The sequence below is a fragment of the Thalia democratica genome, chromosome 3 (genome assembly GCF_965202585.1).
Source record: "Thalia democratica chromosome 3, ktThaDemo2.hap1.1, whole genome shotgun sequence".
Lineage (NCBI taxonomy): Eukaryota > Metazoa > Chordata > Thaliacea > Salpida > Salpidae > Thalia > Thalia democratica.
Window position 1 is genome coordinate 41,209,405 of NC_139167.1, and position 15,586 is coordinate 41,224,990.

At 25.1% G+C, this 15,586-nt stretch overlaps 1 protein-coding gene across 2 annotated transcripts; it reads right to left on the reverse strand.

Moving 5' to 3' along the window:
- Positions 1-696: 696 nt before the first annotated feature.
- Positions 697-11,934, reverse strand: LOC145831915 (xylose isomerase-like). Of its 2 annotated transcripts, none has more exons than XM_082939271.1 (11): positions 11,914-11,934; positions 11,567-11,655; positions 10,060-10,209; positions 9,485-9,606; positions 8,017-8,174; positions 6,921-7,126; positions 5,487-5,570; positions 4,857-4,912; positions 3,862-4,038; positions 1,481-1,663; positions 697-918 (listed from the first exon to the last, which is right to left on the reverse strand). In XM_082939271.1, the coding sequence occupies exons 2-11, from the start codon at positions 11,634-11,636 to the stop codon at positions 757-759; spliced, it is 1,368 nt and encodes a 455-aa protein (XP_082795397.1). In that variant the 5' UTR covers positions 11,637-11,655; positions 11,914-11,934; the 3' UTR covers positions 697-756. The 2 variants fall into 2 exon arrangements, with proteins under 2 accessions (XP_082795397.1, XP_082795396.1); XM_082939270.1 differs by lacking the exon at positions 11,914-11,934 and adding an exon at positions 11,851-11,876.
- Between the last annotated feature and the right edge of the window lie 3,652 nt (positions 11,935-15,586).

Consider the following 15,586-nt stretch of genomic DNA (forward strand, 5'->3'; position numbering starts at 1 on the left):
TCCGAATTTGAGTAGTCGGAATTTGAATTGTCCGAATTTGAGTAGTCGGAATTTGAATTGTCCGAATTTGAGTTGCCGGAATTTGAGTTGTCGGAATTTGAGATGTCCGAATTTGAATTGTCGGAATTTTAGTTGTCGGAATTTGAATTGTCCGAATTTGAATTGTCGGAATTTAAATTGTCGTATTTGAAATGTCGGAATTTGAATTGTCGGAATTTGAATTGTCAGAATTTGAATAGTCATGTAACACGATAATTTTCTAGTTGCCATTCGATTTAAGTAAAACGTCTATATGCTTATACGTCAATGACCAACGATCAAGATGATGTTATAAAGATTTTCTTGCAAATTTACTTGTTGTAGTAGATTTAAAAGAAAAATTATTGTGATGTATTTTCAAACTGGTTAGCTTATACAGTTTTTTAAACCAAAAATAAAGTTCTCATTACAAATTGTTAAAAAACTGTTTAAAACATAAACAATAAAAGTGTTTTTTGTTATTTATTGCAGTACTTTTGAAACTTTGCTTAATGATTAGTTTTCATATAAACCCATTAGTTCTAACTTTTCGTATAAATAATACTTTCAGAAAGTTTTGAAACTATAAAAACATCTTAAACAATCATTTTAGTAGTAATATAATTTTTAGATTTAAAAGTTTACATTAAATTTCCAGATAGTAGTAGGTTGAGATAGTTTACATTTAAAAAAGTTAAAAATTTATTTTTTAAATTGACGGAATATTTTTCACTCTGATCAAAACAAATAGCGATTTAGAATTGTTTCATATTTTTCTTGTTGTCCGGAGCTTGAATTCGGATTACCTTCAGCAGTAATAAACTTTTCGCAGTCTTCTAAGGTGGCTACACCATTCTGAACATCAGCTCCAAACCCAGATTTGTATGATTCGTATCTAGCCTGTTATATGTTATTTTTACATCTCCTATACAAAGCTAGTTATCTACACTAAAACACTTGCTGTCGATAATTTTTCTTAACTATAGGTGCTTTAAGTTTTATATACGTATAAATAAAATCCAAGGTTAGAAATAAGTCTGAAATAAATATTTATTTTAATAATTTAAAAGTTTAAACTTATTTATCATCAAAAAATTTTGAAAACAAAGTTGAAAAGTAACATTTAAAAAAGAAGTTAACTATACATAACTATCATATTTTAAACAATTTATATTTAAGAATAATAACAATACTGTTTTTGTTTTAGGGTAAATAACAGAACAAATTGATAAATTTGTACTTTAAAATTCAATTTTTTAAGCAGTTTCTAAACTTACTTTAGGTAATACTTTTTGATATGTGTTTATAAACCTCAAGGACTTTCAATTGCGAAAAATATTTAAACACAATAGTAACGGTGTTTAAAAATACATCTACCTAGACTACTTGTTTTAACAGCCACTTGTTTTTCTTTTAAACTAAAGTATGACTTTCAATAAATAATAACAATTTATAAACTTACTGCTTTCATTCTATCAAGTACACCTTCTGACTTTATTTTACTTGCAACACGTAGTGCCTTGGCAAAGCAATCCATAGCTCCAATATGCGATATAAGCATGTCATCGACGCACGTGGATTCTCTTCTCACTTTACAATCAAAGTTTAATCCGCCTGGTGCTAAACCTCCTTGTTCCAGAACAGTCTGAATTAGGTAAAAACTTGATTTTTTTTTAAGGTTGAAGTCTTTATAGATTAATATTTGTTAAAAAATACATGTGAATTCTTAATACTGAAAAGTTTTTTATTAATCTATTAAAAAACTTTTTTTTTTACCGTACATTAATTTAACTGCTCAACTTTTAGCTTTTGTTTAAAAACAACTATTAATTTTAAATTTTAAACAACTTTTACTTATTTATTAAAAAAGTAGCTTAACATTATAAAATAAAGTTTTATATTTACATTTTTTTTAATAGTCAAAAACAATCTTCAAGCTATTTTAGTATACCACAATGTTCAATTAATTTTTTTGGTATAAACATAAAGTTAAAAGTAATATAGTTGCTTTATAAACTATTAGTTTTTTAAGTTGAGAAAACAAAAGAGTAGTTTGTCGAATAAATCGTTAAGATTTTCAAAACTAAAATTTTATTGTTGTTTTTATAACGCTAAGTTTAATATAAACAAATAAAGCTACAAACTTACGAGATTTTTATAAGTAAAAATGTTTTACCGAAATGGTAGCTAATATGCCAAGATATGGTTTTAATGAGTTATTAAGTTATATAACTTAAAAAAACAATGCTGAACTCAGTTATTTTTATAACTTTATTATTTAACCTTGTTTTGAGGTTCAAAACACATAAATTGTCCAAAATAATAATTACACAAAACATTCTACCAAACACAATTAACTGAGTAGTTGAGGTTACAAAAATAGTGAAAAAATAAACACTAAAACTTAAAAAGTTAATATCTACTTATCAAAGAATTATACTTTCTGAGTTTTGTAAGAAATTTTTAAATTATAATAATAATTTCCATAACCTTTTTTTTTTGTGCAATACATACAGACACTAAAAAAAGTTATACACTAGATCGGGGGTCGGCAAACTGTGGCCTGTGGGCTATATATGACTGGCAAAATAAAAATTTGTGTCCCACAAGGTACTTTTTAGTAAAAATTGTCTTACTTTATAACATCTTAAAAATAACTTAAATGGTTAAGCTTACGATTAGGCTAAAAACTCAAATAGTATTTTTTATTACTCTTTTTTTTCTTATTAGATAACATTTTTTGTTTGAAGTGTTATTTTTATATTGATTAGTACACATATATTAAAATAAGTAAGCCCTGCGGACATTTTCTTTACAATGCGGCCTGCGAACAACTGTTTGTAGAAAAATTGGCCCGCGACTTATAAAAGCCTACTGACCCCTGAAATAGAAAAATATTTATTTAATACTTCTAAACTATTAATGTATACACGCATAAATTTTCAAAATAATAAGTTTTTAATAAAAACTAGTAAAAACTTTAAGATTAAGTTCTATATGATAAGTTAGGACGAAGTTAAAGTCTTAAATAAAAAAAAGTATCTTTTAATAATATCTGATTATTAAAAAGTTAACCATTACTAGCTATGCTTGTTTTCGAAATTTTGAGCAAGGTTTATGCAGTAACTTTTTCAAAAGTTAAAAAAGATACTCTTAACAAAAGGTAAGACCAGACAAGTAAAAAAGCATGAAAGATGTTGAAAGTCTTGATATATAGGTCTATTTTGATTTCGTTTACAAAAAAGTATCTAAACTTTGTGAGTGATTAACTATCAAAAAAACCCTTTCAACTTACTCTAGTTTGGGTGTAATAACTTTTTATATGCTTGTTGTAAAAAAGCAATAGAAAAAGATATAAAACTATGGTAAGTTTTTAAAAGTATACGAAATAAATTTATAAAAAAATCATTAGTATAATTTGTGTATCTTAGCGGTTTTAATTACGGTATTAAAAACTGTAGTATTTGAGTTTTTTAAGATCGAAAACTACCAGTTGATATGAATATGAAAAAAGTTTAACTTTAACATCATTAAACATTGAAATTTGTTTTTTTTACGTAACAATCTTTTTTTATAAACACTTTTTTTTTAATTTTAGAAAGCGTAATTCTATCTACTTAAAGAAACAAAAATTGTAAGTAGTTTCAGCTAATTTAGCAAACCCAGTGACAAGCTCTTGTAATTAGTTATATGAATTACCCGGTATTTTTCATACTGCTAGTTGTTTGTTTTAGTTTTATAATGAGTATAAAAATCTGTTAAATTTAAAAATCGTTTTTCTAGATAAAACAACAATTTGAACATGTTTAACACCGTTGAATACGTACAAAATTAACAACTAACCATCATTATCATTGTTGCGTCTTTTAAGTCCATTGGAAACTGATCAGTGTCCCATCCGAGATCAGGAGATCCTGTGTTTGAATCGATCGAACCGAGCATTCCGTAAGCTGAGGATATTGCAATATCGTGCTCATGACAGTGACCTGCCAGTGTTGTGTGGTTTGGCTCGATGTTAAGCTGTTGAGGTGTTTTTTTTTTAATTTTTCTCAAATATAAATTTACACTTAGTTTAAGAAAGTGTATATATCAAAAAAACTCCGTTTACTTATAAAAAATGAACTGTAAAAATGTTAAGTAACCTGTTTAGTTAACAATTTTTTTAAATAGAATCTTATGCATGAATACGTTTTAATTTATTTACATAAAGAAGCTTAGTTAAAATTTTCAGTGCAACTTACTGTTTTATTATACTTGACAAGGTGGGATTTTTTTCCAATTAAAACCGGGTAGGAAATGAAATAAATAATTTGCACATTTATTAATATATAAAAATAAAATATAAATTTTTTTTTTGGAAAGCCGGTTTATGTAGAGCTATATAAAAGTAGTTTTTTAGATAAATTACCATACAACTTTGTTATACGCTGATTAAAATTTTTTTTAATTAAAATGTTTATTTTTAAAAACGATTCTTTTAAATAACCGAATTAATTAGTGCTAATTATTGCCTTTACGATCGTTGTTTTAGCATAAATAAGTTGCACTGTAATATTGTTTTTGATATCTAGATTCTATTTAGTGTTTGATTGCCGTTATACCACCAACTCTTAGTCTTTTTTTTATGGTAGTTAGGTAACTAATGTAAAACTTAAATAAAAATGTAAAACTCCTGTAAAAACAAAATTCGAATAAAAATTATTAAAAATAAGCGTTTTACTTAAAGTTCTAAAGTGTGTGCCGTTTTTTTATTTAAACCTTTAAACTTATTATTTATTGTATAAAAGATACCTATCAATTTAAAAATCTTTAAATTTCTTACACATTATTACTCTTACCTTAAAGTCTTTGTCAAGTCCATACGTTTTTAGAAATGCAATGACTGTCTGTGCATCTGAACAAAATATTCATTTAAAAAACTATTCAAATTTCTTTAAACTAATTCGTATCATTTGTTGTAAGAAGTTACTTAAAAATCATAATCACCATATTTACAAAACTTGATAAGTATTGTAAGCATTGCTTATTTGAAAAATATCAGAAAAATATTTTTAAAAACCTAAAAAAAATTTAAGTTAAGGTATAAAAAATTTAAAAAAAGTATACCTTTGTATGATACTTAATCAACAGTATAGCACAAACACTAGAAAAACTTTTAAATTTTTATAAATAAATTAGTCTACTTATAACTACCAACTGTAACAGTTTAACTAACTATCGATTAAAAAACAAACTGTGCTCTATGTTTACTTTTAGTGCCTATTTTTATTTATACTAATTAATATTTGTTTCTAGTTGTATATGGTTTAACCAAAATTTGCAATTTTATCGATAGTTATTACATGTTTTTGATAGTTAACTTATTTATACTGGCTTCATGCCATAAAATAATTTATTAAAACAAAAAAAAATATTAAAAAAAATTTTACAATGTTAAGGTAAAAGCTCGTTAAACAAAAACAAATTACCATAATCATACTGGTGTTTTGTCGGCTCTTTAGGCTTTGGCTCTATAAGAAGTTGACCTGCAAATCCGATCTTCTTTTTGTAAGCTGTTAAAAACAAAATGGTAGGTGTAAGTAGTTATAGTTTTATTCGTGGTTGCATTTGAATCTACTTTTTATTGAAAAAAACTATTAGTATCTTAAAGCCTGGCTAGAAAAACAACGCTAGATGCACACACGTCTAAAATGTTGTCTATAAAAGCAGTCATGAAATTAATTTACCGGATTTTAAGGACTTTTACTCAAGAAATAGCTTGAGAAATTGGTCTTGAGAATAAATACGGGTTTAAGTTCACCTGAGCAAACTTAAATTTTGTAGGAGTCATCGGTCTACAAACAAACCTGAAACACACTGATTTGTAATGGTGTTTATTTTTTTTTTGATAACTCTATTGCTGCTGAAAGTGGTTTTAATGGTAAGATGATAAAAACTTTTTTTCATACAAACTAAGTGAGATCGGAATGTATGGCTTACTAATAAATTAAAGTTTCTAGTTCTCATCAATTTTGGCACAACGAAAAACAAAAGGTACAAGTTATAAGCAAATGCTTGATAAAGTGTACAGCTTTGTATTTCATTTTACAGCACCAATTTAATAAAGCTAGTACATAATAAGAGAATAGTAAATATAGCTTCTTAAAAACAGAACCGGTCAGCTAACTTGATCTTCTGGCCCGCGACGTGGTTTTTAGGTCAAAAACTAATTTTGCAAAACTATACAAAATAATTATAATTTTCTTTTGATAAACTGTAGTAGTATTAACTGATTGGTCATTACAACTTTGCGTTTTTAGTTTGTTTTTTTTTAATTTTTTTAGTATAGTTTTGGAAGTTACACTGCCCTTAAAATATTTCTTCTGCTAAATCTTGCCCGCCAACAAAAAAAAAAGCTGCCTACCCCTAGCTTAGAAAATATACGCAATCAATGCGAGGAACAATTTTAAAGTTGCTTGTAACGCAATTAATTTCGAAATAACACTTCAAAACCATATTCAAAAAAAATATGTTAAAGATCATTCGAAGATCAAAGAGGCTGTGAAAATCTAAAACTGTATAAATTTAGACATGTGCTTCTAAATTATTTTCGGTTTTAAAAAACTAAGCGTAACGTATACTTTACTTCTGTTTTACCAAACAATCTCTTTTTAAATAATCCTTTTTTAAGATATTCTTACTTAAGTACATATTTTGTAAAATATTTTGTAAAAATTTGCTATACTTTCATTAAGATCTTAGATCATATATTTAAAAAATTCTAAACAAGTTTGAGATGTAAATAAAAATGTGAAAGAAGCTATACAAATAAAATGCGTATTGTTAAATGTTGAAGAAAAGTGTATGGAATTTTGTAAAATAATAAAATAATGAACGTAAGTTTTTTTTAAAATTTTACTCACCTACTACCATTTTGAAAAAGTTAGCCATGTTGTCGAGCTCACATTTTAGATTGGTGTTTAGTAACGAGTAGTAGCCCTCTCGTCCCCCCCAAAACACGAAATTTTCTGCACCTAACTTTAATGCTACATCAAGGCCTTTTTTAACTTGAGCTCCTGCATAAGCTAAAATGTGTGCATCCGGGTTAGTTGAGGCTCCGTTCGCGTATCTATAAACATTTATTCCTATTCAAATAACTTACGTTTGCACGAACACATTTTTGAACGAAGGTGCTTTTACACGAGGGGTCACTTTTGCACGAAGGATCTTTTTTTCACGATAGTAAAAAGAAGAAAAAATAAGTTACCGTCCGAGGGTAAGGGTTAGGGGTAACAGTGATAACAGAAATAATTAAATTAAAATTTTAAATTGATAAAAGATAGAAATTTTTTATTTTTAAATCAAAAAGAAAAAAATCAACTTGTGGAAAAGTGTTTTTGTGCAAAAGTGTCTTTGTACAAAAGTGACCCTTCGTACAAAGGTATCCCTTCGTGAATATTTGACTCCTACCCATATACATAAATAGACTACTATCTATGTTAAAATTTTATCTAATAACATTTAATGCAGGTATAGCTACAAAAACTTATAGTATACAACCGTCATATTAAATTTAAATTAAGAATATTCTACGCTAAAAGTAAAAAGATCTGTATTTATATATAAAACGACTGATTTTTAATAAGATATAAGCAATAAGATTTGTTCTTTAAGTAAAATGTTAGGTTGAAACTAAGTAAAAGTTTTAAGTAATGAAATTAATTTTAAAAATTCTGTACGAAAACTTGGTTAATTATAATTTTCAAACATAAAAAAACTTAAATTCATATGTGTTATTATAAAAAAAAGTTTCAAAAGGAATTATAATAAAAAAGAAATAAATGATCATATTAATTATACTTTTATTATTAAGGTTGTTTTATATTTATATTCTTATAAAAAATATCGAGTGTAGAATTCGTGTTATAAAATTTTTAAACTTCAATGCATTTAGACAAATACATATTCAGTGAAAATTAACTTTTAGACAGTTATTTGTTAACGTTTAATTGCCTTTACCTTGGATGAGCAAACAAGTTACATGTGTTCCACAAAAGCTTTATATCATGTCTTTTCTGAAGTTCAGCTGCAAGGTCGACCAGTTTGTCAAAGTGCTCATTAGTCTCAGATAGCGAGCTTCCTTCGGGTGCAATATCTCGGTCGTGAAATGTATAGTACTGTGAAATACGTTTAAGTTATACTTTGCAAAAACAAAATAGTTTTTCTAGTTTAAGAGATACTTTACGTGTTTTTTAATATTTTACTTTTTAATCTAGTTTATTATTTTTTTCTTTTTGTTTAAGTTAAGAAAGTTGTGTATAATGTATGATATCAAAATATAATTTTATATATGAATATAAAACTTTATATGAATAAAATTCTAATAAACTGACGAAAAATTTTAAACTAAAAGAAACTTTAATTCATGATTAAGCTTAATTTTACTAAATTATATCATGTATAAATTCATTATTAAGAATTCTTAACATACTTTTTACTAAAACTACTTAATACTTTTAAGTAAATTATGGTAATAATGTTTATTTATCTTTTGAATGTAGTGAAAATAAAGCAAATTTATGTTGCTTAAATAGTTCAATAATCAAAATTTTATATAAAATTAAAGAGAAAAAAAGCTTTTACAATATTTGAAATTATGTTGCAGTAAGTTTAGTTTTTTAATGTTTAATGTAAATATATGGTAGTAAGACTTATCTAACAACCTTTATCATTTTTGTTTTTCAAATGCTTGTAAAAAGTGTTTAAATAACCAATTTTGCGTAGTGTTATTAAACTCATAGTAGAAAGTCGATAAAAACTTTAAGATGTACCTATTTATTACTTATATGATAAAAATTTGTGACACATAAGCGTTAAGAATAAAAAGTTTCTCTAGAATCTTGATTTCCTAAATTACTTCGATAGATGAAAATAAATATAAACTTTAAAAATATTTTAAAATGACCAGGTTAGTAGAGCAAACATAAAACTGTTGAACAAATTGTAACAAAAAAATATTGATTATAGTACATATTAAAAAAAGATTAAAAAAATTTTTAGACAATTAACATTAGATCTTGTTTAGATTTTTATTAGACTCGTATATAGTCTTCAAATTTAATTATTCATGCTAATATTTTGCATTTTTGTATAAAATTAAGTTAATTAATATGTATTATATAATCTTTGTTGTGGTTATAAGCTGCATCGAACTTTAAAAAAAAGCCTAGTTATATTTGCAAACCAAACATTAAATGTTAAAGCTTTTAAGATTGCTAAGTTCAACTCTGAAAACAGGGTTTGGTAATTTATAAATATAGATGTTTTTCACGACCAAATTTTATACTACAAGTAATTTTACTAAACTCTAATTATCAAAGTTACGCATAAATAAACTAGTAAAGAAATCATTATTAAAACAAAAAAAAAGTTATACTTTTAGCAGAATCGCATAAATACAAATAGCTCTAAGTAGAAAAAAAATCACCTTAACTCCAAGTTTTGACATAAAATCGAATGCTACTCTCATTCTACGTTGTGCATTTTCAATAGAGTTTGATTGATCATCCCAAGGTCGATTAAGAGTTGGAAAGCCAAACGGATCAGCACCTAAAATTTTATTTTAAGTTTTATTTATTTTTAAGAAAATATAAATGGGGTTTAAATTTAATTTCTATAGATAAATGTAAGTTTAAGTAGCCTAAACAAACTTTCAAAGTTATGAAGTTAAAAAACGAGATTAAGTTATTTAATAAATAAACTGTTTTTAAGTTTGTGTAAAATTAGAATTTAAAATATAATTATTATACTTTCTAAGCATAAATACATACTCAGGTAATAAGGCAGCCCAAGTGTGGTGTTGTTTATATAACAAAAAATACAAAACTATTAAATAAAGAAAATAAACAAATTCGACATTAAAAAATATTGTAGCCATTAATGATATAATCTTATTATTACTGTCGTGAACTAAAAAAAAGCTCTGTTTAGAAGTTATTACAAATCGAAAATTAACAGTTTTTTACTAATCAAAGCTAAAAAAAACTCTCAATAATCAAATACCTGTGCCTCTAAACGTATGCCAGTAACACACTGAAAATCTTAACCACTCATGCATTGGTTTGCCCATGATGACTTCATCAGCGTTGTAGTGACGAAAACATAAAACATCGTCTACAGCAGCATCTGGTCTGTATTCTACTTTTTTAATGCCTAGAATGATATAATAAATTTAAAAAAGTATTATTTAAAATAAAAAAGGGTAAAGTTAAAAAAGTTTAGATTCAAAAAGGATGTAACGTAACCGTACACAACGATTAATGTTACTAAAGCTTTATAGAACTAATAAATAAAGCTTTTATTATTTCATTACACTTGTATATTTCTAGATGTAATAACAGTCAAGGGTTTTTCGTGCAATATATAAGAGCTAAAATACAGGTACAGACAAAAAACTTTAATGCTGTAAATTAGAAATGGCAGTTACCTAAGCTTTGCTGATTAAGTATCTAAGAAGGACTTTTGGTTGACCGAAGAATATAAGAATTCTAGATAAAACGTTTTTCTTATTTTTTTGTTTTTTTTTGTTTTTTATTGGGTATGTTTAGATAATATTTTAACTAGTAACCTACTACGAATACTAGTCATTTATAAAAAATTTGAGCACTAAAGTTTATGTTAAAATAAATGAAATCACATTATATTAAAAATTTGTGATTTTGTTACAATTTTTGATTTAGAAAAAAAAATCAAAATAAGTTGTTAATTTTTTGAAAAATAAGTTTAATAAATTCTTATTAATTAATTTTTAGTTCTTAAAACATGGTTGTTGTTTACAAACTGTTATAGACGTTTTAAAAAAAATAAATGCTGTTTATTTTACTTGTTTAGATTTAATTGTTAAAACAACTTAACAAGTTTTTTTTTTATAAATCAGCACCATATGTATTTTTTTGTATTAGTTACCACAGTTCTGGATTTTGAAAGTTTTCTTTATCTTTTGAAGAATGAAACAATTACATATTTAATATTTTACAAATACAGCAAAAAACGTTGTATGTATTTTTCGGTTTCTTCTACTATTTTGCTGAATTTAAACAGTAAATATTAAGATATTTAAACATTAATATAACGCTAACTAATAACAATTTTTACAAGAAAAAGTATAACGTCAACGTTATACAAATATCTCCGTTTTAGTTTTAGTGGCAATACAGGTCATATATTTAGTATTATAGTTGCAATACTTTCCTATAACTTATTATAGATTGGAGTAAAGTTAACAAATATAATTAAGATGCTTTTTTTCTTTTTGATTTTATTTATGCAATAACTTTTTGTACCTAAAACAACAATTAAACTTTGTAATTACAAAATAGTTTATAAATTTCTATATCTTTAAATCATCTTACATTGTTCAGATATATCTAATATGTTTAGTAACTTCAAAGAACTTTTGATAAAAAAAACACTTTTCAAATTAAAACTACATCAAGCTGAAATTTATTCAAAAATTTAAAAAAAGTATTATAAACAAAACCTGATTTTTGTAAGTTTAAAAAAGTCTTACTTGATGGAAATAAATCTGATTTTAGTACAGACGAGGGGTTTGCACCTGAACCAGGGGCGAATGATGACATATTAAAACTTTTTACCAACCTGTAAAAACTTGTAAAACTAAACAAAAAATAAAACTATTTGTTTTTGTAAAATTACATATACAGATAATTTAAGTTTGAAAATATATAGAAGTTTTATATAACAACTCATAAAAATTTAATCAATTTTATTTTTCTGTAACTTAAATAACAAACTTCAGAATAGTCTTTTTATTTACCAACATCACAAACTTACTGATATTTCATATTTAATACTAGGTTTTTAAGACAAGGAAGAGTTAATAATTAATTAACGAACTCAACGCAACAACCTTGATTACGTGGTTGCAGAATGGAACTGCAAACAAGCTAGCAGCAAATGTTTGTACCATACACGTGTGATAAATAGTGATATCACGTGTGACAAATAACCTAATAAACTTCGTTGTAGTATCTCTTATCTTAAATTATATTTTACGCTACAAACGTTTATGACAATTTAAACTTAGTATTAAAAGTTTGTACAACTAAAAGATTTAATACTGAAAAATGTTCTTATTTATCTAAATGTATATTAGGTAACTCAGTAGATTGCTGCAAATATCTTGCAGCAGTATCTTCAACTATTTTATTTAAAACATGTATTGTAATACTCTATCACTCTATCTGAAAGTTATATTAAACTGTTATTTAAGCGTCAATAGTTTTTTAACATTTAAAAGGTGTTTTTCATATTAAGTATAAAAATAAGTTTCTTTACTTGTTATAAAACAAAATTAGCCAAATAAAAGATATATTCAAAACTACAGATACACAGCTTGTTCTGTATTACATATAAAATATTAGTAAGAAGCAAGACAAAACATTATTTTATTATAACTTTATAATCGCAGTAAAAAGAAAAATATAAACAATATCAGTATAGCACAAAAAATTTTTCCAGAGTAATTTTTTATAAGTTTCATTAATAAAGTGAAACTTTGTTCCACTTTCTTTTATAAACTTCAAATAAATATTTTTCATAAAATCGTATTGACTTATTCTTTATTGTTTTGCGGTTGAAAAATGTTTAATTTATAAAACTAACATAAATCTGTTACTAATAATAAAAACTGAGTACTAAAATCAAAAACTTAAATATAATGAATTCAAGTTTGTTATAATCTTAAATAAACGGTTTAAACTAAAAAATATGTATACTTTATTTACCAAAAGAACAAAGAGATTTTTCAATTTTTTTAAACATGTTTTATTATTACTAGGTAGGTAAATTAGTATGAAAGTAGTTTTAGTTCTATTAGTTTTAAAGTTCAATGATGAAGGACGGTTGTCCGAAATTAATTTTAACAAAATGTTGCAATAAACTGGTAGATTTTTAAAACATCGTTTATTTATTTTTTATAACTACTGATGTAGGGAAAATAATCACTATTAAAAACATTTGACTTGTGTCCTGGACCGATTTGCAAAGCTAAATCTATAAAGTATCTTAAACTTACTTACTTTATTCAAAAAATTTAACCTAACTTAGCTCTTATTGTCTTTAAAATTAAATAAATTACTTATATGAAGGATAATAAGTTAGAATTTTTGTTTTTATAACTGCAAAGTCTAACAAACAGTACAATCATAAATTTATTACATATATTACACAAGTCTATAATTTTCTCACTAAAATTTATTTCCTTAAACTAGATTACGATTTTTAACTCATTGTTATCTAAGTTATCATTTAATAGACTCAAATGTTTTGTAATTAGATGGCTTAAAAATATTATTACGGTTTTTAAATGAATTTTTAGATACTATAATGTATAGAAGAGTTAAGTTTTTATAATTTAGGAACATCGTTAAAAATATGAATAAAATTCAAAGCTTAAGGTTTGTTTTCTAAAAATGACAAATATTTATCTTATCAATCACGTTAACACATCAAACTACAAAGAAAAAAAAAACAATATAAAAGAAGGTATTGTACTATAAATTTTATAAAAGCATTGTATTGTAAAAAAAAAAACAATTAATCATTGATCTCAAACATGTAGCATAATTGAATTATAGCTCATTTTACTGTATATCAGTGTTAATATTATAATATGTTTGTACATTTATACTTATTATCGTTTCAGATATTTCATTGTTAATAAAGTACTTTAACACAAGGAGTTTTTCCTGAATAAAAACCTTTTAAACTAATAATGGTTTTAATAAAGTGCCCAACTCATATATGCAACTACAAGACGCTAAATCACTCATGTGATACAGTTTGCAGACTTCTTGACCTGCCAGGGTGGAACATGATAAGAATTCATCAAAAGCTGTTATAATATCAAATGCACCTCAACTAATTGGGCCAAGAGTTGACCATGGTTGATCATTTGCAGGTGGGAGGTATTCGAAACTGGGTCACGCATGAGCAGCCAAAATGCAAACATACAGCTTTTTCAATACGCACATGACAAACTTGGCAATCTTATATTGGCAAATGATCCTAGGCTGGTGGCTAAGTCAGAAGAATATGTGGCTTAAGTGATAAAGTCATACACTAAAATATTAACTATAGTCAATTACTGTAAATGTGTATTGTAAATGAAAAAATTAAAAAAAAAACGTTAGTCATTAAAGTTTTGATTCCTTTTTTTTATTTAAAATTTAAAAAGCTTGGACTTGATTGATTTTCTTATGATACTTTAATTACGGTTGAACATTTTTCAAAGGTAAATATGAAATTTTATACAAACGCTTATAACATTTCGTAATCGCATACTAGTTGACAAAAAAACCCAAAAACTTTAATGGAACAAGCTTTGTTAAAAAATTATCTGGTAGCATTAAGTTATCTGCAGTAGCTATACAAGTTGTTTAAAACAATAAACTAGTTATTTTTTCTCAACAAAAGAAGGTTCAAGTCCACTTTTTTGACTTGTGACACTTAAGTAGTACTTAGAAGAGCTTCTGCTAATTACCAGGGTGACATTTTGCAAACAACTTGCATAGTACAATTGACACTGTAAGACGTTTTAATTTATTGGTGAAAGTTTTTAAAGTCATTTAAGTTTCAATGTGTACTTACATGTTTTGTTCTAGCTATTTGTTTTATAAGAAGTTTTAAGTTACTAATAACTGTTAGAGTGATTATGTTTTAGAAATAGTGCTTAAAATCAAAAGATACTGGTAAGATTTCCTACAACTTCTTTCGATTAAGTTGTTTTAAAATTATCGCAGTAATAAAATTGATACACAAGTTTATTAGTTCTTATTATTTATCAAAAAATTATATAGAACTTCACACGATAACACATATAGATTTTCTAAAAAAAAAATCAATGTTATTATAGCTACTTTTTATTGAAAACACGTGCAAGAAATTTTACCTAATAATTGTTTTGAAACTTAACTATTTTAAATAAATTTCAACAGTTTAACATTGTTTGTTACTTTTAGTTTTGAAAAATAGAAACTTAAATTATTTGTAAAATGTTTAGATTGCTTTTTTTCCAAAGAAAAAGTTATAGCAATATTTTTTAATAAATTTAATGTAAAATATTTCGTTCATAACTGTTCTTTACACAAGATTAGCTAAACACTAGTTAATTACTATTGAAGTTTTCTACGTTTGTTTTAATGTTTAAAATAAAAACAGAAAAAAATATTAGTGTTTGAAATTAAACGGAAAGAAATATAGACATATTAATATTCTCTAATAATTAGTTATTTTAGTTAAGAAGTTACGTTTTAATGTACTAAAGTTTATAGTTAACATAAAGGTATTTATTGTTCGATGTGTTTACGTCCTATAAACTTAAATCAATTAATACCTAAAAACTTTTTAAACACGATATATCTAACTTTTAAACAGTAATTGTGCAAAACTATGATACTTACAATAAACGTTTTGAGTTAAAATATTTATTCCGATATAATATAAATTTATAACAAACTGTTTAAATTAAAAAAACTAATCTAGAAAGCACTAAAAGACTAAACGTAGT

Bases quoted from the DNA above. Each gene is read 5' to 3' on its own strand.
- LOC145831915 (XM_082939270.1), bottom strand. The intron at 8,175-9,484 runs GTGATTTTTTTT...CGTATTTCACAG, and splicing joins TGTCAAAACTTGGAGTTAAG to TACTATACATTTCACGACCG. The intron at 4,039-4,856 runs GTAAGAGTAATA...ACACCTCAACAG, and splicing joins GACTTGACAAAGACTTTAAG to CTTAACATCGAGCCAAACCA.